At 42.1% G+C, this 25949-nt stretch overlaps 1 protein-coding gene across 1 annotated transcript in view; it reads left to right on the forward strand.

Moving 5' to 3' along the window:
- LOC121291401 (protein argonaute-1) overlaps nt 1-25949 on the forward strand; it is a 122216-nt gene that overhangs the window by 25012 nt on the left and 71255 nt on the right. The window contains exons 2-5 of the mRNA XM_041212512.1: nt 15374-15560; nt 18128-18248; nt 19268-19449; nt 21908-22044. Of these exons, the coding sequence (XP_041068446.1) occupies nt 15374-15560; nt 18128-18248; nt 19268-19449; nt 21908-22044 (627 nt within the window). The remainder of the gene's footprint in view (nt 1-15373; nt 15561-18127; nt 18249-19267; nt 19450-21907; nt 22045-25949) is intronic.

Below are 25949 nucleotides of genomic sequence, written 5' to 3' on the forward strand. Positions count from 1 at the left end.
TAGCTTTCTTTGCCTTTCCCAAATGCATTACCTCACACTTCTCTGGATTGAATTCCATCTGCCACTTTTCTGCCCACTCAACCAAACCATTGATAAGCTTCTCCCGTTATTTTATATTGTCTCACCATATTCTTCCTGTCGAAGTGAATCACCTCACTTCTCTGCATTGAACTTCAACTGCCACTTGTCTGCCCAATCCAGCAACACCTGTGTGTCCTTTTGAAGTTCAAGACTATCTTCATCACAATTGACAACGTTTCCTGTCTTCATATCATCTGCAAATTTTGAAATCACCCTGCACACCACAGTCTAGGTCATTAATATATATCGAGAAGAACAAGGGTCCCAACACTGACCCCTGGGAAACTCCACTACAAACCTTCCTCCCATCTGAAAAACAACAATTTATCACTACTCTGTTTCCTGCCACTCAGCCAATTTCTTTTCCAAGTGCCTACTTTCCCTTTTATTCCATGAGCTAGAATTTTGCTCAAGTCTATTGTGTGGCACTGTATCAGATCCCTTTTGAAAACCCATATACACCACATCAACAGCGTTACCCTTATCAACCTTCTCTGTTACCTCCTTAGAAAACTCCAGCTAGTTAGTTGAACTTGATTTTCCCTTAATGAATCCATGCTGGTTTTCCTTAATTATCCTGCACTTGTCTAAGTGACTATTGATTTTTGTCCCAAACTATTGTTTCCAGAAGTTTCCCTACCACTGATGCCTCTGCAATTTCCACTCGTACCCTTGGATGTATCTTATCTGGCCCTGGCACCTTATCTATTTTAAGTAAAGATAGCCTTTCTAACACCTCCTCCTGAACTGTAAATTCTTTTAGTGCACCATATAAGAAATAGGAGCAGGAGTAGGCCATTCTGCCCCGCCATTCAATAAGTTCATAGCTGATCTACCCCAGGCCTCAACTTTTCTTTTGTGCCAGCTCCTCATAGCCCTCAACTCCCCAATATTTCAAAAATCTATCTACCTTCTCTTTAAATACTTTCAGTGATCTAGCCTCCACAGCTCCCTGGAGTAGAAAATTCCAAATATTCACTACCCTCTCAGAGAAGAACTTCCTTTGTATCTTAGTTTTAAACGAGTGCCCTCTTATTCTGTAACTATGTCCCCTAGTTTGAGATTCCCCCACTAGTGGAAACATCATCTCAATATCTACCCTGTCAAACCCCCTCAGAATCTTGTACGTTTCAATAAGATCATCCCTCATTCTTCTAAACTTCAGGTCATTCTTGATAAGTTAACCCCTTCATCCCAGGAATCAGCCTTGTGAATCTCTTTTGAACTACCTCCAATGCCAGTATATCCTTTCTTAAATACGGGGAACAAAACTACACAGTATTTCAGATGTGGCCTCACCAACACCCTGTACAGTTGTAACAAGACGTGTCTATTTTTAAACTCCAACCCCCTAGCAATACAGACCAAAATTCCATTTGCTTTTTTAATTGCTTGCTGTATCTGTATGCTAACTTTTTGTTGCACAAGAACACCTAATCCCTCTGTGCAGCACTCTTTTGGAGCCTCTCTCCTTTTAAATAATAGTCAGCCTTTTGATCCTTTCTACCAAAGTGCATGACCTCATACTTTCCTACATAAAACTCCATCTGCCAAGTTTTTGCCCACTCACACAACCTATCTATGTCCCCTTACAGATTCCTTATGTCCTCATCACAACTTGCCCTCCCACGTATTTTAGTATCGTCGACAAATTTGGATACATTACACCCTGCTCCCTCCTCCAAGTCATTAATATGGATTGTAAATAATTGAGGCCCTAGGACTGATCCTTGTGGCACTCCACTAGTTATGTCTTTCCAACCTGAAAAAAAATCCCGACCTTCTGCCTTCTGTGTGTTAACCAATCCTCAATCCATGTTAATGCATTACCCCCAATACCATGAGCTCCAATCTTGTGCAGTAACCTTTTATGTGGCACCTTATGCCTTTTGGAAATCCAAATACTAAATCTACCGGTTCCCCTTTATCAACTCTGCTTGTTATATCCTCAAAGAACTTGAGCAAATTTGCCAAATATGATTTCCCTTTCACAAAACCATGTTGCCTCTGTCTGATTGGGTTAAGCTTTTCTAAATGCCCTGCTATTTCTTCCTTAATAATGGGTTCTAGCATTTTCCCATTGACAGATGTTAGGCTGACTGACCTATAGTTTCCTGCTTTTTGTCTGTCTCCCTTCTTGAACAGGGGCATCACATTTAGTGGTTTTGTAGCAAATTTTAAGTCCAGTGGGAATCCAGTGAGTTCTGGAATATTTCAACCAATGCCTCCACAATCTCTGCAGCCACTTCTTTTAAATACTTTGCAGGCTATTAGGTCCTGGCGACTTGTCTGCCTTTAGTTTATTGCTTTGTCAAATACTTTGGCAGGGAGAGCGATGACATAGTGGTATTGTTGCTGTGGTAAGCCAGAGACCCAGGGTAACGGTCTGGGGACTCGAGTTTAAATCCTGCCATGGCAGATGGTGGAATTTGAATTCAATAAAAATGTGGAATTAAAGTCTAATGGTGACCATTGTCAATTGTTGTAAAAATCCATCTAGTTCACTAATGTCCATTAAGGAAGGAAGTCGATCATCCTTACCTGGTCTGCCCTATATGTGACTCCAGACCCATAGCAACGTAGATGACTCTTACATGCCCTCTGAAATGGCCAGCAATCTCAGCCCTGTTGACCCTGCAAAGTCATCCTTTCTAACATTTGCCAAAATTGGGAGAGCTGTCTCTCAGACTAGACAAGCAATAGCCTGACATAGTCATTCTCACGGAATCATACCTTACAGATAATGTCCCAGGTATCACAGGCCCAGCAGAGGTGGCGGCACAGTGGTATACAGTCGGGAGACCTCAACATTGACTCTGGACCCCATGGTATCATGCCTCATGGCATCAGGTCAAACATGGGCAAGGAAACCTCCTGCTGATTACCACGCATCGCCCTCCCTCAGCTGATGAATCAGTGCTCCTCCATGTTGAACACCACTTGGAGGAAGCAATGAGGATGCAAGGGCACAGAATGTACTCTAGGCGGGGGACTTAACTGTCCATCGCCAAGAATGGCTCGGTAGCGCCACTACTGACCGAGCTAACCTAGTCCTAAATGACATAGCTGCTAGGCCGGCTCTGTGGCAGATGGTGAGGGAACCAACAAGGGAAAAACATACTTGACCTCATCCTCTTTGACGTGCCTGCCATAGACAGTATCGGTAGGAGTGACCACTGCACAGTCGTTGTGGAGACGAAGTCCAGCCTTCACATTGAGGATACCCTCAATCGCGTTGTGAAGCACTACCACCGTGCTAAATTGGATAGATTTCAAACAGATCTAGCAACTCAAGTTTGGGCATCCATGAGGTGCTCTGGGCCATTAGCAGTAGCAGAATTGTATTCGAACACAATCTGTAACCTCATGGCCTGGCATATCACTGACTCTACCATTACCATCAAGCCAGGAGATCAACCCTAGTTCAATGAAGAGTGCAGGAGGGCATGCCAGGAGCAGCATCAGGCATACCTAAAAATGAGCTGTCAATGTGGTGAAGCTATAACACAGGACTACTTGTGTGCCAAACAGCATTAGCAGCAGTGATAGACGGGGCTAAGCGATCCCACAACCAACAGATCAGATCTAAGCTCTGCAGTCCAGCCACATCCAGCTGTGAATGATGGTGAAGGAGGAGGAGGCTTCACAAATACCCCCATCCTCAATGATGGAGGAGCCCAGCTCATCAGTGCAAAAGATAAGGCTGAAGCATTTGCTACAATCTTCAGTGAGAAGTGCCGAGTGGATGATCCATCTCGGTCTCCTCTGGAGGTCCTCAGCATCACAGATGCCAGCCTTCAGCCAATTCGATTGACTCCACATGATATCAAGAAACGGCTGAAGGCACTGGATACTGCAAAGGCTATGGGCCCTGACAATATTCCAGCAATAATACTGAAGACTTTTGCTCCAGAACTTGCCATGCCTCTATCCAAGCTGTTCCAGTGCAGCTACAACAGTGGCATCTACCCGGCTATGTGGAAAATTGCCCAGGTATGTCCTGTACACAAAAAGCAGAACAAATCCAATCCGGCTAATTACTGCCCCATCAGTCTATTCTCCATCATCAGTAAAGTAATGGAAGGGGTCATCAACAGTGCAATCAAGCGGCACTTGCTTAGCGATAACCTGCTCACTGATGCCGAGTTTGGGTTCCGCCAGGGCCACTCAGCTCCTGACCTCATTCCAGCACTGGTTCAAACATGGACATAAGAGCTGAACTCCCGAGGTGAGAGTGACTGCCCTTGACATCAAGGCAGCATTTGACAGAGTGTGGCATCAATGAGCCCTAGGAAAAACAAGTCAATGGGAATTGGGGAAAACTCTCCGCTGGTTGGAGTCATACCTAACACATAGGAAGATGGTTGTGATTGTTGGAGGTCAGTCATCTAAGCTCCAGAACATCACTGCAGGTGTTCCTCAGGGTAGAGTCCTTGGCCCAACCATCTTCAGCTACTTCATCAATGACCTTCCTCCTTTCATCATAAGTGGGGATGTTTACTGCTGATTGCGACTCCTCAGATACTGAAGCAGACCATGTCCAACTGCAGCAAGAACTGGACAATATTCAGGCTTGGGCTGACGAGTGGCAAGTAACATTCACGCCACACAAATGTCAGGCAATGACCATCTCCAACAAGAGAGAATCCAACCATCGCCCCTTGATGTTCAATGGCATTGCCATCATTGAATCCCCCACTATCAACATCCTAGAGGTTACCATTGACCAGAAACTGAACTGGACTGGCCATTTAAATACTGTGGCTACAAGAGCAGGTCAGCGGATAGGAATCCTGCGACGAATAACTCGCCTCCTGACTCAGCAAAGTCTGTCCCACCATCTGCAAGGCACAAGTCAGGAATGTGATGGAATTCCCCCCCCACTTGCCTGGATAAGTGCTGCTCTCACAACACTGAAGCAGCTTAACACCATCCAGGACAAAGCAGCCTGCTTGATTGGAATAACATCCAAAAACATTCACCCCTTCCACTACCAACGCACATTAGCAGCAGTGCGTACCATCTACAAGCTGCACTGCAAGAATTCCCAAGGTTCCTTCGACAGTACCTTCCAAACCCAGGACAAGGGCAGCAGATAGATGGGATCACCGCCACCTGGAAGTTCCCCTCCAAGTCACTCACCATCCTGACTTGGAAATATATTGCCATTCCTTCATTGTCGCAAGGTCAAAATCCTGGAACTCCCTTCCTAACAGCACTGTGGGTATACCTACACCACATGGTTGGCAGCGGTTCAAGAAAGTAACTCACCACCACCTTCTCAAGGGCAACTCGAGATGGGCAATAAATGCTGGCCCAGCCAACGAAGCCCACATCCTATGCATGAATAAAAAAAACTTTGTCCCTCATGATAGAGACTGTTACAAGATCTTTCCTCCCATTAGCTCCTTGCTTATCTGATATCTTATAGTGCCCTCCACCGTGAACACCGATGTAAAATATTTTATTAAATTATCTGCCATTTCCCTGTTCCCCGTTATCAGTTCTCCAGTCGCGTCCTCCAAGGGTCCCATGCTCACTTTAGCCACTCCATTTCTTTTTATATCCTCTTGTTTGTTTTTATATTTCTTGCTAATTTGCTTTCATAATCAATTTTCTTCCTCTTTATTAGCTTTTCAGTCATCTGCTGCTGGTTCCTAAAAAAAATTCCAATCCTCTGGCTTACCACTACTTTTTGCCGCTTTGTATGCCTTAGTTTTTGATTGGATACTCTCCTTGACCACCTTTGTTAACCATGGGTGGTTCATCCTTGTCATTGAGTCCTTTTTGATCAGGATAAATTTTTGCTGAGTGATATCTGCTTAAATACCTGCCTCTGCTCATAAACTGACCTTCCCCTTGGTCTATTTTCCCAGCCTGCTTTAGCCAACTCTTTCTTCATACCTCTGTAGTTGCCCTTATTTAGGTTGAGGACAGTGTTTGGAGACCCGAGTTACTCGCCCTCAAACTGAATTTGAAATTGTACCATGTTGTGATCACTGCCCCCGAGAGGGTCCTTATCTACAATATCTCTGATTAATCCCACCTCATTGGACATTACTAAATCTAAAATAGCCTGTTGTTGGGTAGGTTCTGCAATGTATTGCTCTAAGAAACGATCCCTGATGCACTCTATAAATTCGTCTTCCATGTTACCCCACCAATCTGATTTGTCCAGCCAATATGAGATTAAAATCACCCATGACAATTGTAGCGCCCTTTTTACATGCCTCCATTATATCCCGATTTATACTTTATCCTACAGTGAGGCAACTCTTCGGGGGCCTATAGATGACTCCCATCCGTGACTTCTTCCCATTGCTATTCCTTATTTCCGTTTGAACTGATTCCACATCACGATCTATTGCACCTGTATCACTACTCATCAGCGCATTGATACCTTCCTTTATTAACAAAGCTACCCCAACCTCCTTTTCCTTTCTGGCCTATTTTTCCGGAATGTCAAATACCCTTGAATATTGAGTTCCCAGTCTTGGTCACCCTGCAACCACATCTCTGCACTAGTTATCAAGTCATATTCATTTATTTCTGTTTGTGCCATCAACTCATCTTTCTTGTTACAAATGTTGCATGCATTCAGAAAAAGTGCCTTAAGCTTTGACATTATACCATTATTGCTCATTCTAGTTCTGATTTCTGCTGTACTCTTCTGTTTATATTTTCTGCCCCTTCCTGTCACATTTTGATTTTCATTCACCTCTTCACTACCCTGTACCTCTGCTCTCTTTATCTCTCTAGTCTTATTTACCCTATGCTAATTTGCACATGGCTCAGGTAGTAATCCGGGATTATTACTTTTGTATTTCTGCTTTTTAATTTAGCCCTGAGCTGCTCGTAGTCCCTCAGCAGAACCTCTTTCCTAGTCCTACCTATGTCATTGGAACCTACATGGACCACGACAACTGGATCCTTCCCCTCTCACTCCAAGTTCCTCTCCAGCTCAGAAGAGATGTCCTTAACCTTGGCACCAGCTAGGCAACACAGTCTTTGGGACTCTGTCTTTGCTGCAGGGAACATTACCTATTCCTCTAACTATGCTATCCCCTATTACTTCTACGTTTCTCTTTTCTCCCCCGACTTGAAAGGCACTCTGTACTGTGGTGCTGTGGTCAGTTTGCTCATCCTCCCTGTAGTCTGTGCCCTCGTCCACACCGGGAGCAAGAACCTTGTACCTATGGTACTGACTGAGGCTCCTCCAAAGCTAAATTTTGGATCTCCATACCTACCTTAATTGCAGTCACACCCTGCTGTCCCTGACCATGGTCCAAATTTGATGTAATTAATCTAAAGGGGCGTGACTCCTGAAGCATTGTGCACAGGTAGCTCTCCCCCTCCCTGATGTGACGCAGTGTCTGCAGCTTGGACTCCAGCTCATCAACTCTGAGCCGAAGTTCCTCAAGCAGCCAACGTTTGCTGCAAATGTAGTCACCATGGATTGCACCGGCATTCAGCTCTCACATGCTACAGCTGCAACACTTTGCCTGCCATCAATCTCTATTCTATTTAATTAGGATGTTAAATATTTTAAAAGTGAATTCTTAACTGTACTCTTCAGCTGTAGTAACGTCTCCTGATCTAAACTACCTGGCCAATCAGAAGGGACATGGAAGAGATTTTTTTTTTTAAATATACTTTATTCATAAAATATCTGCAAGAACATTACAAAACATTTCTAAATCGCCAACACAAAAAGTACAATCAGATTCAACTTTTACACATAGATCACGAGGTGCTTCAATACAATCAATGAATATTAGTCGTTTCAATATGGTCATTACAGACAATCAGACGGTGCAATGGTATTGGAGTTATCAACGTACACCATGTTGCAGTCTGAGGTGCTTCAATACAATTATAATACAATTAATATTCAATGCAGACATTCATTGTGAGCCGTACAGCCCGAGGGGGTCTATCATAATTCCCAGCCCCTCGGAGCGCTATGGCAGAAAGAAGAGATACCCACCAACCACCTACCTGTTTTCCTTTGCCATCACATTTCAACTCTGACAGGTAGAAACACGTTTTCCTCTCGCACTCTCCTCTAGGTGCTGCTGACAGCCTGTCCCAGTTACCTCCTCTTTCACTTTGACCTGGATAGCATCATCATCTTTCGTAAAGACTGATGCAAAGTACTCATTTGACACCTCTGCTATTTCTCCTGCCTCCACATGCAAGTCCTCTTTCTTATCCCCAATCGGCCCTACTCTTTCTTTTACCAACCTTTTGTTATTTGTATGCTACTGTGGAGAAGCATTCAAACATGGAAAACTGTACCTAACTTGAGTGCTGATAGAATGGTAGATACACTCCACAAATTCTGGCCCTGCCTTATTATCCAGACCTGTTGGACAAAGATCCTCGAGGCCACTGAAGTAATGAACAGGTGAATCATCCCTCTTGACCCACACCCATTTGTACGTGGCTAGCTAATGGCGGGCCTTCGCTTCTTACAGCATAACAATGATGTGGTGCACTCCAACACTCATACAGCAATCATTATCTAAACTTGTGGGTCACAAGTTATTCAGAGAGTAATGTGTCAGCTCATATTGGCTGGAAAAAGACCCGAGGATTTGTGGGCACTTCCTTTGGGTCAGCCTCCCTTAACTGACCCACTCTCAGGGCAACCTGCTAAAGAGATGGGATGCGCACTGCCATCAGATGTCTGTTGCTCCTGTAACCTATTGTGTTTCCACCCCTTGTCCTAATGTATAAAATTTTATAACTGGTCTTTGACCATCACTGCAGTTGCCTATAATTATTTCAAAATGTGTATCTATCAGGTACTTCATGAAACCATTGTTCTTGGAAAACACAGATTTCTTGTGTAAAATGAAACTCAAACTTTTTTTTAAATGGAATTATTGTTGCAGGCTAAGGGGCTTTATAATGCCCTATTAAAATTTGGGATTGATGATATTTTGATATTTGTTACGATTTTAATAGCATATTAACACTGCTGAATTATATTTGAGATTTACTTTAAAGTTACAGTAAGTGGTTTCAATGTTTGGGGCAGTTACTGATATTTTTAAGCAGAATATTTGGTATTTGAGTTATAATCTGTAATCTGCCTGATTAGCACATCACGATGAACATACTCTTGAGAAAAGGAATGAATCTGTATTGAGCATCCTCCAGGTATGCAATATAAAGATGGCTTGGTAGGCATTCCAATTTTGTTTTTTATTGCTCTGCATGAAGATGAGGTAATTTGGGTCTTTCCTGGGAGTCAATTTGCTGATCAAAATTCGAGAGCGCTGTGATGCTTCCCAGAAAGCTTTGGAAGGCAGGGAACATCCAGCTAGAAAAACTAGCAGTACTCACCTGTTTCACAGGTTAATTTGGCAACAATCATTACTAAAACACATAAGTCAACTCTATCCATAACAAAAACAGCATTACCTGGAAAAACTCAGCAGGTCTGGCAGCATCAACGGAGAAGAGTTGATGTTTCGAGTCTTCATGACCCTTCAGCAAAACTGGTTGAATCCAAGGAGAGGGGTGAAATATAAGCTGGTTTAAGGGGGTGGGGGGTGTTGGGTAGGGGGAGAGAAGTGGAGGGGGGTGGTGTGATTGTAAGGACAAGCAAGCAGTGATAGGGGTAGATAATCAAAAGATGTCACAGACAAAAGAACACAGAGGTGTTGAAGTTGGTGATATTATCTAAACGAATGTGCTAATTAAGAATGGATGGTAGGGCACTCAAGGTATAGCTCTAGTGGGGGTGGGGGGGCATAAAAGATTTAAAAATAATGGAAATAGGTGGGAAAAGAAAAATCTATATAAATTATCGGAAAAAACAAAAGGAAGGGGGAAGAAACAGAAAGGGGGTGGGGATGGAGGAGGGAGGGCAAGATCTAAAGTTGTTGAATTCAATATTCAGTCCAGAAGGCTGTAAAGTGCCTAGTTAGAAGATGAGGTGCTGTTCCTCCAGTTTGCGTTGTGCTTCACTGGAACAATGCAGCAAGCCAAGGACAGACATGTGGGCAAGAGAGCAGGGTGGAGTGTTAAAATGGCAAGCGACAGGGAGGTTTGGGTCATTCTTGCGGACAGACCGCAGGTGTTCTGCAAAGCGGTCGCCCAGTTTACGTTTGGTCTCTCCAATGTAGAGGAGACCGCATTGGGAGCAATGAATACAGTAGACTAAGTTGGGGGAAATGCAAGCGAAATGCTGCTTCACTTGAAACGAGCGTTTGGGCCCTTGGACGGTGAGGAGAGAGGAAGTGAAGGGGCAGGTGTTGCATCTTTTGCGTGGGCATGGGGAGGTGCCATAGGTAGGGGTTGAGGAGTAGGGGGTGATGGAGGAGTGGACCAGGGTGTCCCGGAGGGGACGATCCCTACGGAATGGCGCTAGGGGGGGTGAAGGGAAGATGTGTTTGGTGGTGGCATCATGCTGGAGTTGGCGGAAATGGCGGAGGATGATCCTTTGAATGCGGAGGCTGGTGGGGTGATACGTGAGGACAAGGGGGACCCTATCATGTTTCTGGGAGGGAGGAGAAGGCGTGTGGGCAGATGCGCAGGAGATGGGCCGGACACGGTTGAGGGCCCTGTCAACCACCGTGGGTGGAAAACCTTGGTTAAGGAAGAAGGAGGACACGTCAGAGGAACTGTTTTTGAAGGTAGCATCATCAGAACAGATGTGATGGAGGCGAAGGAACTGAGAGAATGGAATGGAGTCCTTACAGGAAGCGGGCTGTGAGGAGCTGTAGTCGAGGTAGCTGTGGGAGTCGGTAGGCTTGTAATGGATATTGGTGGACAGTCTATCACCAGAGATCGGGACAGAGAGGTCAAGGAAGGGAAGGGAAGTGTCAGAGATGGACCACGTGAAAATGATGGAGGGGTGGAGATTGGAAGCAAAACTAATAAATTTTTCCAAGTCCCGATAAGAGCATGAAGCAGCACCGAAGTAATCATCGATGTACCGGAGAAAGAGTTGTGGGAGGGGGCCGGAGTAGGACTGGAACAAGGAATGTTCCACATACCCCATAAAGAGACAGGCATAGCTGGGGCCCATGAGGGTACCCATAGTCACGCCTTTTATTTGGAGGAAGTGAGAGGAGTTAAAGGAGAAATTGTTCAGCGTGAGAACAAGTTCAGCCAGACAGAGGAGAGTAGTGGTGGATGGGGATTGTTCGGGCCTCTGTTCGAGGAAGAAGCTAAGGGCCCTCAGACCATACTGGTGGGGGATGGAGGTGTAGAGGGATTGGACGTCCATGGTGAAGAGGAAGCGGTTGGGGCCAGGGAACTGGAAATTGTTGATGTGACGTAAGGTGTCAGAGGAATCACGGATGTAGGTGGGAAGGGACTGGACAAGGGGAGAGAGAAGGGAGTCAAGATAACGTGAAATGAGATCCGTGGGGCAGGAGCAAGCTGACACGATTGGTATACCAGGACAGTTCTGTTTGTGGATTTTGGGTAGGAGGTAGAAGCGAGGTTGGGCGACTATCAGGTTGGAAGCTGTGGGAGGAAGATCTCCAGAGGAGATGAGGTTAGTGACAGTGCTGGAAACAATGGCTTGATGTTCAGTGGTGGGGTCATGGTCCAGGGAGAGGTAGGAGGAAGTGTCTGCGAGTTGACGCTCAGCCTCCGCGAGGTAGCGGTCAGTACATCAGACAGCAACAGCACCACCCTTGTCAGCGGGTTTGGTGACAATGTCAGGGTTGGACTTGAGAGAACGGAGTGCAGTAAGTTCAGAGAGAGACAGATTAGAATGGGTGAGAGGAGCAGAGAAATTGAGACGACTAATGTCGTGCCGACAGTTCTCAATGAAAAGATCAAGAGAAGTTAAGAATCCAGAGGTAGGGGTCCAGGTGGAGGGAGAATATTGGAGGTGGGTAAAAGGATCCGTTGAAAGGGGAGAGGACTCCTGCCCAAAGAAGTGAGCCCGGAGACGAAGACGGCGGAAGAAGAGTTCAGCATCGTGCCGAGCCCGAAATTCATTGAGATGAGGGCGTAAGGGTATGAAACTAAGTCCTTTGCTGAGCACTGAACGTTCAGCGTCGGAGAGGGGAAGGTCATGGGGTATAGTGAATACACGGCTGGGGCTGGGATTGGAAGATGGGATGGGGACGGAGGGACAGGCAGGGGTGGAGGGTCCTAGATGGGTGTTGGTGTCGATGAGTTGTTGGAGCAAACTCTATCCATATCATTTAAATATAAACTGTATCCTGTTTATATTTGAGGGCATTTTGTCATCAGTCCCACTGGAGCTTTATTTTGTGACAACCACTGAGGAAGTGCCTCAGGCTAGTAGAAGGAAGGGGGTTTTATTTCTGCTGCTTCAGTCATTCCAGAAAGATGGGAGTTCCAGTTCCATTGTTCTCAAAGGCTGAACAAACATACTAAGAAGCTTCAGATGATCAATCTTCTCATGATTACCATTCAGGTAACTCTTTCGAGTACAAACCCGTTTCCATCTGTTTCAGATGAAGTTACATTGTTTCCCATTGTGAGATTTGAACTCTTGATCTTGGGGTTACAAACCCAGTACCATAACCACTTGGCTATTTAGGCCAAGCTACCATTCAGGTAAGGTGCCTTCAGAATTGGGTGATGGTTCCTGTCACCTTTCAGCTCAATACCTCAGCTCAATGTCTTGAGCAAGTGGCTGTGATTGCTGCATATCTGCACTTCTTTAGATTGCAAAGTGATAGATCATTGTATTGGTAATTAGCTCACATGGTTGTGCTGCCATTTATCAATGGGATACAGTATAATACTTGAAGCATGAACTAATATGCAAGTACTCAGGAATTAAAGAACAGTATTCTTTTTACTTACAATCTTCAAAAGTACATTAAAACATAAAGCACACAGTAATAAAGTATACAGGTGCAGGTTCTGAATAACTTCACAATTGCTTCCGGTTGGTAAAGTGACAATTTGTAATCGGGGAACATCAGAAATTCCGGTTAGTAGAGAATTCCAGTTGGTAGAGTGCCGGATAACACAAAGTTTACTATATATTAATCTTTGTGTCTTTTGCTGAAAAACAATATTGGCCTGTTCTGGGAGAATTTCCTGCTTTCTTTGAATAGCATCAAAAGATCCTTAAAGTCATTCTGAACACACAAACAGAGCTTTAGTTTAACATTTTATCTGAAGGGCAATACCGCTGATAAAACAACAAAGTGCTGTATTGGACAGTCTGGCTAGATTGTGCTCAAAAGTCCTGATGTGAAGCTTGATCCATCAATCTTCTGATGTGCATCACTACCAACAGAGAGAGAGAGACAAGCTTGCATACTAAACTTTAGTCAAGACATATTGACCTTGGCATTTTGAAACAGGTGAAGCTTAATTGCATCTTCATAATCTTCAGCATAGGATGTTTTTAAAGCTTATGGACATCCCCCCTCTGCATAAGATGGTGTCATTCAGTTAGATTCAATTATGTAATGCTTCTGCCACATACTACTGAAAACACCCGTCAATTTTCAAATGCTTTTTGCTTTGCTTCTCTGTGGGAAATGGATTTTTACATCACTGGGCTGTGGGGAGCCATTGGAGGTTATTAAATTGAGTGGGATTAGTTCTGAGATAGAATGGAGGTAATTCACTTTTGGAGTTGGAGTTATGTAGGTGAAGCTGTCAGGCTTGGACTGGTCAACCTTTGGTGGTGTCTAATGCATGGACGAGGGCTTCAGTGGCCAAGGGATTGTGGCATGTTATTTTAAATGTGGAAATAGATAACCTTGGAGACTTGAGAGGCATGTATGAAGGGGGAACTGGAAAAGATGTAAAGTAAAACTAATGAAAAACAAAAATGTCAAAATTACTAAGAAAAAATCTTTGATAAATGTTGATTAAAGAGTTGCAGGAATGATGAGTGCTAATCGCTCATTAGGCTGTTCTGAAGGTTCCTGATTTGACCCTTTGGATTGAGTTAGTGAATTTCACAAATCAGCAGTGGAGATGCTACATTTCGCCTGAATAACAACAGGCTAGAGACCAAAACAGTTGGTTGAGGTTCCCACACCTGATTAGTCCTCATTAACAGCTGCTGGAAGTGTTGTGAGCGGGGCATCTTCTTGCTCTGTCAAGTTTCATTATTAAAAGTTCTGATTATTTTTACAGTTTTTCGCTTTGATTCCATCCATGCATAATTTGAGTACAGTGATGAAGCATGTCCCATATCCGGTTTATATTGCATAAGCTTGCATGCATTCAGATTACAATTTTGCTTGAAACTCATAAATCACTTGGGTTGATGTGGTGACTTCAGATGAACAGCAGGAGGCTGAGGAACTGACCCAATCCATTCCATGTATGTGCCTCACGCTGGGACAGTGTTCCTGTTTCTAACAATACATCAGTACTATTTGAATGATTGTAGTCTAATGGCCAAAAATTTTGTTATGTAAAGCTTAATATTTACAACTGTGAAATATTGCATTCCCCCAATTGAGACCATTGAAAGGTGTATATTTCTCAAAAATATCACTTTACATCATATACATTAAATAAGCCAATTTGTTTTGCTCGTTCTATTGGTGCATTGTTACAATAAAAAATGCACTGGACAGGTCCAGTTATTGGAAGATTTTCTTTTGTTCACCAGTAAGCTGTGGTGCACTGGATTTTTGAGATTTTTGAACAGGATGCAGCACTTCAGCATTAGTGTGAAAAGGCTTTTGATACAGTGGTCACAAATTGCGAATGATTGCATGGATGTCAGACTTGATCCACCTCTGAAACATCATTGTTTCAAATGAGTTAAGTTTTTAAAAAACTGATTCTTTCGACTGATGTGTTCCTCCCAATCATTGGTGCAGTTTTGGCTGTTAAACCTTTTAGACAACCAGAGATGTATAGTTGTAATAACAATTAACTCTTCCAGAGTAAAGAACATACGAGCAGGAGTAGGCCATTTGGCCCCTCGAGCCTGCTCTGCCATTTAACTAGATCATGGCCAATTTTCTACCTCAACGCCATCTTCCCACACTATCCCCGTATCCCTTAATGTCATTGATATCAAGAAATCTATCGACTTCTGCTTTGAACATACTCATGACTGAACCTCCACAGCCCTCTGGAGTAGCGAATAGAGAACTTTTCTGATTCAGCACATATACTAGTCTGAAATAATAGTATTAAAAAAATCAACACCGAGAGGAAAACAGCCAGTTTAATGAGTCTGTGGTAACAATTGTGATTTGTTTTGTTCTCCTGTGTAAGTGTGGTTTACTTGGTAATGTATCTTGTATTTATAAGATTCGTCTGCAAACCCTGAGAGATCGTTAACTGTTCTTTTATATCTTCTCAGCTGCAGTTGGCCCATATGTGCCACCTCTGCAACAGGTTTTCCAGGCACCACGACGACCAGGGATAGGAACAATAGGCAAGCCAATTAAACTTCTAGCCAACTATTTTGAAGTCGATATTCCAAAAATCGATGTTTACCATTACGAGGTGGATATAAAGCCGGACAAATGTCCAAGGAGAGTAAACAGGTACCAGTTGATCAGCCTGATAAGTCTGAACAATTCTACTGTATAAAGACTTGAAGATCAGCTTCTGCACTTTTGTTGGTGATATAGATTACACTCACTGTCATATTAATGTCTAATTCCCTTTGAGAACTATTTAATGTTGTTTTCACAGCATCAAATGCCATGATATAAGCCTGAGTACATTTTATTTCAGTTGTGTTAATAAATCAAGCAAAATTGTTGTCTTGTAAGATAGTCTTTAAAGGTGGTCCAGCTGCACAATAGATTGTTTGCTTGTTTCCTGACCATATCCTTTATTCTTTCATGGATGTGGGTGTTGCTGGCAAGGCCTAATTACCCTTGAACTGGGTAGCTTCGTAGGCCATTTCAGAGGTCATTCTAAGAGTCAACCACATTGCTGTGGTTTTGGAGTCATATGTAGACCAGACCAGGTAAGGATGGCAGACCTCCTTCCCTAAAGAGCAGTGAACCAGGTGGGTTTTTACAGTTGAAGATAATTTCATGTGTTACCATTACTGAGATCCAGATTTATTAGCTGAATTCAAATTCCATCAGCTGCCGTGGTGGAATTTGAACCCATGTCCCTAGATCATTAGCCTGGGTCTCTGGATTACTAGTCCAGTGACATTACCGTTATGCCACTGTCTCCCTTATTTTCACAATTTTCATATGTGTACATGTTTAAGCAACAGTTGTACTTTCCTAATAATTAAATCAAAAATTTTAAGGCCTGGATTTGTTATTTTTAGTTAGCAACTTGCCTAGTATTTTGGAATGATCACACAACGAAACACAAACTAAGTAGCCCCATGATCAAATTTGGAATTTCTCCCTCTACTGGTCATCTATGAGCAACATTAATAGCAAGCGAAAAGATGTCAATGTCTTTTCTTGAGCTCCATATGTATTCAGGTCAATACCAAATGCACTTGTACACCAGTATAATACTGGAATTAATGTATGCATTATTTATAGCTCGCTGTAGAAGCCATGTAAAATTCAACTCTACAAATACATTTGAAAATTCATAAAAATGAACATGATCTGTCTGATGGCAGCCTATCATGTTTATTTTCAGAGGATTTTAAAAAATAATAATAATAATGGTATCTTGTTCAAGAAACATATTTGCAGCCCAAAGGCTGCATTGCATTGTGCCTTGCATCAAAAAGTTAATATGAATAAAAGTTAATATGAATAATGAATATTAATTAAGCGAGAAACATGTGACAATCGTGGTAACAAAAAAAGACAAATTCAGCAGGTAACAGGGAAGTGGTGGACGGGATATTAAAAGAAGGAATACTGAATTAAAATTATACTAAAATTGCAAATCAACATATACACCATTCACCATTCCTACATTACAGGCATTGAAGTACATATAGATTTCATCATTGAGGACCCAAACCGTGTAAGGAATGGGGCTGTGTTGGTTTTATGTAAAATAATAACATTTAATATTAGAGATTTTTTGAAGGTTCCCTGAAAAGGAAATTGGTCAAGCAGCATTCTTTGGCAGTAAGTTTGTGAATTTGCAAAGTCTGGCAGCTTCAAAGAGGAGTAAGAATAGCTGAAGATACCCGTAGTGGAAGCAAAATTGTTCCATTTAATTGCATGGAGCTTTCTATCAGTAGTGATTTGTAATCAGTCGGTGTTTGAAATAATTTCCGATATAAAAATATCTCCTTGTTAACTGTGTTACACTTTCAAAACTGGCTGGTTAGAAACCTGTTTTAGCAGTTTCAAGATGTCCCGCGGTGCTGTGTCAGACAAAAATTGACACCAATTGCAACAAATGACCAAAAGCTTTTAAGGACAGACTGGTAGAGTGGCACAGTGGTCTAGGGAGAGAATTCCAGAGCTTAGGCCCCAGGCAGTTAAAGGTACAGCCATCAGTGGTGGAGCAATTAAAATCAGGGATGTGCAAAAGGCCAGACTTGGAGGTGTGCAGCGATCTCAGAGGGTTGTAAGAGCTTACAGAGCTCCAATTTAGATCAAATTTGGAAGTTTAGGCTAAGAATCACAGGGATAGAAAATTCAGAAAATAATATGTTACTTTTGGGGGAAATGAAGTGGTTTATCATGGCAGTACAAGGAACTTTGCACTTTATTGTATCTGAATCAATCTATGCCCAATGATACTGTCACTTTTCAAATTTACAAAAGGGGTAAAACATCCAGGGCTCCCATTGCTATTCAGTGATTATGATTATTCCACTTCCTAAGGTGTGGTGTTATCTCTCTTTTCACAGACATGTAGGAAAGCATAATATGGTGCCATAAGGAACGCATGTTTTACAACCCGGCAACAGTGGATGCAAGTCACAAGCCCACTTCACACGCCTCATCCAGCCTTAAGTGTGATCTCTCTGTGAATTCTTACAGTTTCTATAACAAAAGAAAATCACACATTGTCAAATGTGCCTCCAGTTAATACATTTTGACTGTTTTGCCTTTTTAAATTAGATTGAGATGCATAAAAGCATGTATTATATATAGAGAAAGAGGATTAAAATTGACTTTAAAAACTGCTTTTTGAATCCTTTCAAATGCTTGTTTTGCAGGGAAGTGGTGGAATACATGGTTCAACATTTCAAACCTCAGATCTTCGGAGACCGAAAGCCAGTGTATGATGGGAAAAAGAATATTTATACGGCAACACTACTGCCCATTGGCCAGGATAGGGTATGAGAAAATGCTGCTAACCTCTCGCTGGGAAAAGAGTAATGTCTTTCATCTTGACCCAGAAATTGGAATTCTATTTATTTTCAATTTGAGAAAATAAAGTCCCAAAATTACCTCATGTAGAACCTAAGCTATAAAAATCAGGTCTCATGTTCAATTCCTGATATGTGCTCAATTAGCTAATCTAGAGATAGTTAACGCAATTAGTATTTCAAGCCTGGAGTGTAGAAAAAAATCAGCTGGGATTCACTGTGCTGCTCTAATATCCATCCAACACTGCTGTAAAACATGTGGCAGTATTGTTATAATGCCAGGGATGTTCTTTCCTTTGGATTCATACAATTATTAAATTTATCTCAGCTGAAGTAGTTTAGCAGTGATGTTTCACAGGGGTGTATCTCATCCAAGTGTTCTTGCGTAATCCTGGACAGCAACTACTTGTAAGAATCACAACAGCAGAACTTGATTACTCTCGCACCCAGCATTCAAAGTATAACCCGTAGTAATAGGGCACTGCAGTGTGATTAGGAGTGAAAACTCTGATGATTGTATTAACTTCCCCCAGCTCCACAGATACTGAAGTGAACTGCCAATGGCTGGACTAACTAACTGAACAACAGCTTAAATTTGTACAGCGTCTTTAACTTGGAAGAACATCCCAAAGCGCATCATAGAGGTGTAATCAGATATTAAAAAAACTCAAAACAGATTGGCAGTAGAGTCTGCATTGCTCAGTGTTGCACAGCACAATGTAGCCCAACTGAGCTTTCCTCGACTACAGACTTTGTACCGTTAGCAGGACTACTCTTCCTTGCTTCTGTTCTAATCTATCCTATTGTAGCCAGAGAATCTCTTGAATGCTGGTCTCTTCAGGTTTGCTAGTTAAATATAAAAGTCCCATGAAATTTGCTGTAATCGATCTGGGTGGTCAGTCGTTTTTAGGTTACGTTGTGAAATTGGTTCCAGTCTGAACAAGCTTCTCATTAAGGTTTAATTGATCTGTTTTTTTTAAACATAAGGTTGACTTTGAGGTGACCATCCCCGGTGAAGGCAAAGATCGGATTTTTAAGGTTTCCATTAAGTGGCTAGCAGTGGTGAGTTGGAGACTGCTGCATGAAGCCCTCGTCAGCGGTCGAATCCAAGTTCCATTAGATTCTGTTCAGGCACTGGATGTAGCTATGAGGCACCTGGCATCAATGAGGTAATCTAATATCCTGTTGATTTATCAGAAGGGATATATATAATTGCCAATGGTTTAAATATTTGATTTAGATTATTTTTGTTTTGATTTTATATTTTTTAATGCAAGAAGAAAAGTTTTGAGAGGAAATGTGATTGAAGTGTTCAGTATCATAAGGAGAGATAAAGTTCTCAATGGTGGAAGGGTCGAGAACCAGAGGATGCTAATTTAAGGTGTTTGGTAAATGGTACCAAAGGCAACATGAGGAAAACTCTTTTACACAGTTGCTGTTTAGGATTTAGAATGCACTGCCTGGGATTGTGGTGGAGGCAGATTCGATGCTGGCTTTCAAAAGGGAATTAAACAAACATTTAAAGGGGAAAATCGTTGCAGGGCTATGGAAAAAGGGCGGGAGTGTGGGACTAGCTGAATGCCATTGCAGAGAGCTGGCTGACATGGACACAATGGACCGAATGGCCTCCTGGATTGTAACTTTTCTATGATTCTGAAAGTCAGTTTCTATAATTTTGTAAGTCAGTTAATACAAAATTGGGACAAAGCATTGTACACTTTGCAGCATTTAAAACATTTTCTCTCATGCTGATGTGTACAGCCTATGAAATAAAAATTGATTACTTGAGTTAAGTGAAGCATAGGAAATTATTCATTCCTTTCTCCTGGAGTTTACATTAATGCTGCTTTTATAGTTCATGATAAAACTGCATTCACATTTTCTCAAACCCTTCCACCTGCAGATGCACATTTACACACATTTTGAGGACATTGTGCATTTAGAGGGACATTCAGATATTTTATGAAATTTTTTTTTTAGATATTTTATTAAGCCACTGTGCTACAGAGACCTGATGCCTCCAAGAATAATGCACTGATATATCCAGCATCTTGCTGCAAATGTGCTTAGGTTGAGTTCAGGGGGTTTGGGGCAGCTTGTTTGATCTTGAATACCTGGGGTTGGTTAGGTTCAGGTCATTTGGCTAGGGGCAGGAAGTAGATTTGCAATACTGGTGGTCATGTCTGGAGTTGTCCCCCCTTCATAGGCAGTGGGTGAGTTGCTATGCAAGAGAATCGTTTGTGCTAAGTCAACCTTTTGAGAAGGGACCCAGACAGCCTAGTTTTCCCCAGTTCCAGTCAAAGGTCAAGTTTCATTTGTTCAAATCAACAGGTGTCAATCCTGTGTGTCAGCTACACTTGGTATGTGGAAAGACTGCTGACTCATCACAGGGTAGGTTGCATCTTGGAGTTAGTAACAAGAGTTGTGCTAGCCTGTTCATTGCCTCTCCAGTGGCCAGGCCCAGCAACCAGCAAGCTGGGCCCCTGGGTTGTAAATCTTTTAATATTTTCATCGGTATTAAAGACTGGATCAGTCTGGCCAGATATGGAAATCTGAATAGCATACCTGAATGAGGATGCCGTTCTGACTCCAGCCCTATTTTTTTTTTATTATATTCATTCATGGATTTGGGCATCGCTGGATCGGCCAGCATTTATTGCCCATCCCTAATTGTCCTTGAGAAGGTGGTGGCGAGCTGTCTTCTTGAACCACTGCAGCCCATCTGGTGTAGGAACACCCACGGTGTTGTTAGGATAGGAGTGCCAGGATTTTAACCCAGTGACAGTGAAGGAACGGCGATATATTTCCAAAGTCAGGATGGTGAGTGGCATGGAGGAGAACTTGCAGGTGATGGTGTTCCCATGCATCTGCTGCCCTTGTCCTTCGAGGTGATAGAGGTCGCGTGTTTGGAATGTTTCTGTTCACTTTTATTTGCATTTTCCAGTGTTTCCCCACAATTATCATTTTCCAACTGTTTCCAATTGTTTGAGTAAAGTGTTGCAGTGCTCTGGTCCATCTTTGAAATGTTTCTTCATGAGTAAACGTTCAGAAACTAAATTCAGCCAACTTTGTTTAAGAACCATCTCAAATGTTGCTTCCATGTCAAATAGCCTCTATATTTAGGAATTGGAGTGCAAGATTTAGAATATTCAATGATTAACATAATGGGAAAGCTGATCTGGCAAGAAACTTTTATAACAGAACAAAAATGTGAAATTTTAGTTGCAATCCTGCAATTTTATTTGCAACTGAATGCCGGATAACTGCAACCACTGAGTTAGGTCGACTATTTTGTTTTGGTCAAGGCCAAGCTGATCAATTAGTTTTCCATTAATTTGCATTTATTTTCAGTTTCTGATACAAAGAGATTTTCATACTTTGGTATTCTGTTTTAAATTTCATGAGACAACTGTGCTAAGAACTGCATTCAAGCATTCATATCTACAAAATTGAAACAGCGTGCAGCAGTGAATAAGCTTAAGTAGGAATCAATTGCTTGGTTTTGCCAGTCAGTTTGCCAGGGTTTGGAAAGAAGCATGTGGCCTTAAGGCTCCTGTTTGGCCTCAGTCCTACCACCCATTGTACAATAATGCTGATCAGATCAGTAACCTCTTTCTTTAATTCCAGGTATACTCCTGTTGGTCGATCTTTCTTCTCTCCACCTGAAGGTTACTATCACCCACTGGGTGGAGGTAGAGAAGTCTGGTTTGGTTTCCATCAGTCTGTTCGGCCTGCCATGTGGAAAATGATGTTGAATATTGATGGTAATGCATTTTCTGTTGAACAGTTACTGAGGTTAGATTGACTTTAAAACAATGCTCGTTCTGTGATTGAGTAAATTATACAGGCTCAAGTATAAATAATGGCCACACTAGACAATGAACCGCATTTGTGGAATTATACCCAATGACATTGTAGAAAGCAACTGGCCAGGTTAGTTCCTCTTATGGTCCTTTTAATCACTTTTGTGTTACTTCGTGCCTGTGAAGACCTACAGCATCAATTATCACAATGTTGATAGTCACATCAACATAAACCTGCTGATTTTTTTCATATATATAGCTAGCTGTGAAGAGAGAGCTTTTTTGCGCAGGGTCTTGCCAGTTACAGAAAGTCTTGCTGAGATCAGTAAATGTGATAGCAGCACTGCCTCTTGATATTGACATTACATGTTGCACCAACATAGCCATTCCCATTATCTTTGTCGTAATATCATGGCATTAGCTATCCTGTGCCAACCTTCCAGAATTGTCCTCGAGTCTCTGGAAATTGAACATAAATCTACTGGATATACTACAAGCAACATGAGTGTTACATGATAAGGGCAGTAAAGTAAGTGAGTTTTTCATTTCCTTTTATTAATTATAATATTGGCAATAGGTAGTATTATTTAATTGGTCAGGGTGGTTGGAGGTGATGAGTTGTGTGATGAAACCTTCAGGAAAACATACAACCAGAGTTGGCATCCTGGTTTTGATGCACATCTAACACTCTTCGTGCCTACTGTATTGGACTTCAACAGCAACCGGTGTACAGGTATATCTTTCAGGTATACTGGCATACCTTTCAAAACTAAATGCCAGTGAGTGGCTTAGTTAGCTGACCGTCCCAAACCTAGACTGAAATGTTAAAACAACCATTGTTGGCTTATTTCCCTTACTAACAGTAATTCAACTTCAGTGGCACATAAGTGGGTAGTTCTGCAGTATAAATAGGGTAATGATTAAATATGAAACCCAAATGTTTGTAATCATTGTTAGAAAGGTGGATGGTTTCTTTATTAAACAGTTTAATTAAATGGGGTTATCACTAAACAGGAGTTTTCTGTAGTTTGGCAGTAGCAATAGGTATGCTCACTTGGTAAGTATAATAATTGCCTTATTTTGGCCAATACCTTGCCCCCACTTCAGACATGGTTTAAAATTTCTTATGTTCCTACTGAGGAATGAAATGGCTGCTAAAATCATAAATTGCAATTGGCGGCTGAATTTTAGAAGTGTCCACACTGGAGTCTATGATATTCTGTTCATACATAATTCATTTAATATAGTCTAGCCAAAATAATTTTGCTTCCAATCATAAACACCAGAACAGAGCGAGATTCTATCCTTACAGGTGAATTTCTTGATTGGATCAAAATCCTGGTGTAAAAATAGAAAAAAATGTGCAAAAGAACATAGCACATCTATCAGCATGTGTAAAGAGAAGGATCAGGTTAAGACCATAAGATGTAGGAGCAGAAGTAGGCCATTCGGTCCATCAAGTCAGCTCCGCCATTCACTGAGATCATGGCTAATCTGATGATCCTCAACTCCACTTTCCTGTCTTTTCCCCATAACCCTTGATTCCCTTACTGATTAAAAGTCTGTCTATCTCAGCCTTGAGTATATTTAACAACCCAGCCTCTACAGCCCCCTGCAATAAAGAATTCCACAGATTCACTGCCCTCTGAGAGAAGAAATTCCTCCTCATCTCTGTTTTAAATGGGCGACCCCTTACTCTGAGATTATGCCCTCTGGTGCTAGACTCCCCCACAACCTCTCAGCATCTACCCTTTCAAGCCCCCAAAGAATCTTATATGTTTCAATAAGTTCGCCTCTCATTCTTCTGAACTGCAATGAGTACAGGCCCAACCTACTCAACCTCCTCATAAGAAAATCCCTCCATACCCGGGATCAACCTAGTGAACCTTCTCTGGACTGCCTCCAACGCCAGTATACCGTTCCTTAGATAAGGAGATCAAAATGTTTAATGTTTTGATAGAGACCCTGCCTCAGAGCCTGTGCTGGTGGGTGTGTTCCAGTATTCATAATATGGATTATTCTTGTAATTCTATACATGGTTACTGCTTTGAATTTGTCCACTGTTATATTTGTTTTCATTTGGCCTCTCACCTTATGAAGCCTGGGAACAAGGATTTCCACTGCCAACCCTGCTGAATCTGGTAGTTTTGTAGATAACAAAGTCAAAATACTTAAAAGGGCTTTTCTTTCCCCTCATTCCCTCTCCAGTTTGTCTTGTCCATGAAATCCGCCTCCTGCTCCATCAATCCTATTCCCATTAAACTGCTGAACATCCCCATGTTCGCTGTTGTTATTAATGGTTCTTTTAGCTCAGCTACTGCCCATACCCTTCCCCCAACCTTTCAAATTTTCTGTTATCACATCCCTCCCCTCAGTTCTGGCATATTACCAGCCCATCTCCAACCTCCCTTTCCACTCTAAAGTTCTTGAACGTGATGTTGCCTCCAAAATCCTTGCTTATCCTTCCTGGAACTCCATGTTTGGATCCCTGCAATTAGGTTTCCATCCCAAAACCACTATCAAAGTCACAAATGACATTGTCTGTGACCGTGATTGTTATAAGCTATCCATCCCCGCCCATCTTGTACCTGTTCTACAACCTTTAGCACAATTGACCATTCTATCCTCTGATGCCTGCACTGTTGTCCAGCTGGTTAGGATTGCACTCTCCTAATTCCCTTATTATTTGTAGCCAGAGAATTACCCACAATGGCTCTTCCCACTCCTGCACCATTACCTCTGGTGTCCCCCAAGAATCTATCCTTGGCCAATTCCTATTTCTCTTCAATGACATCATCCAAAAACAGTGTTATGTTCCTAATGTACAGTGAAACCACCCAACTCCACCTCACCACCACCTGTCACAAACCCTCCACTGTCTCTAAACTGTCTGAATGTAGCCTGACATCCAGTATTGGATAAGCAGAAATTTTCTCCAACTAAATATTGGGAAGACTGAAGCCATTGCCTTCAGTCTCCTTACAAATTTAGTTCCCTCGCCTTCAGCTCCATCCCTCTTCCTGGCAGCTGACTGAAGCTGAACCAGACTGTTCACAACCTTGGTATTATATTTTACCCCGAGATGAACTCCCGACCACATGTCCATGCTTCTTAAAACTTACCTCTTTGATGAAGCTGTTAGTCACCTGACCTAATATCTCCTGTGGCTCAGTGTCAGATTTTGTTTGTTAATATTCCTGTGAAGTGTCTTGGGACATTTTACTACATCAAAGGCACTACATAAATTTAAGTTGTTTCATTTTGCAGCACTTCCTCCCAAGATTTTGGGATAACGTGCTAAACTAGCCTCTGTCACTGTCTCACATTTACTTCTTGTCCCTTGACACCATTCTGCTATAAGTCTCTTGAAGGGTGATTTGGAAAACTGAGATCTGATCTTGGTCTTGTATGTTCTGTTTCCCTCCTCCATTGGTTCCTATAGAAGAGTGAATGCACATGACTGTCCACTAGCCTTTTATTTAACAAAACTCTTATAAAATTATGCAGATGGTGATTTAATACACTGTGTTTGAGAAATGATGCACTTTTATGTCCTGATACACACATTCTAACATGCCAAATTAGCTCAGGATGTTTGAAAGTTGATTGTAAAAATTGCAAGTACGAGCATGGAAAACTGGGTATCTGCTTTATCAGATGCACAGCAAATGGTCTTGTTACATTTGATAGTGTGCCTAACTGCATGGTACTTCACATGAGTTAATAGCACAACAATGACAACTTGCATTTATGTAGCACCTTTTGTTTCGCTGTTAAAGGTGCTGTTTCAGTGCAAGTTGTAAAAATTGCTTAAGGTTGCTGGAATGTTTCTTTATAGTTTCTTCTCATCTTTTTCATCTGTGTTA

The sequence above is a fragment of the Carcharodon carcharias genome, chromosome 19, assembly GCF_017639515.1.
Source record: "Carcharodon carcharias isolate sCarCar2 chromosome 19, sCarCar2.pri, whole genome shotgun sequence".
Lineage (NCBI taxonomy): Eukaryota > Metazoa > Chordata > Chondrichthyes > Lamniformes > Lamnidae > Carcharodon > Carcharodon carcharias.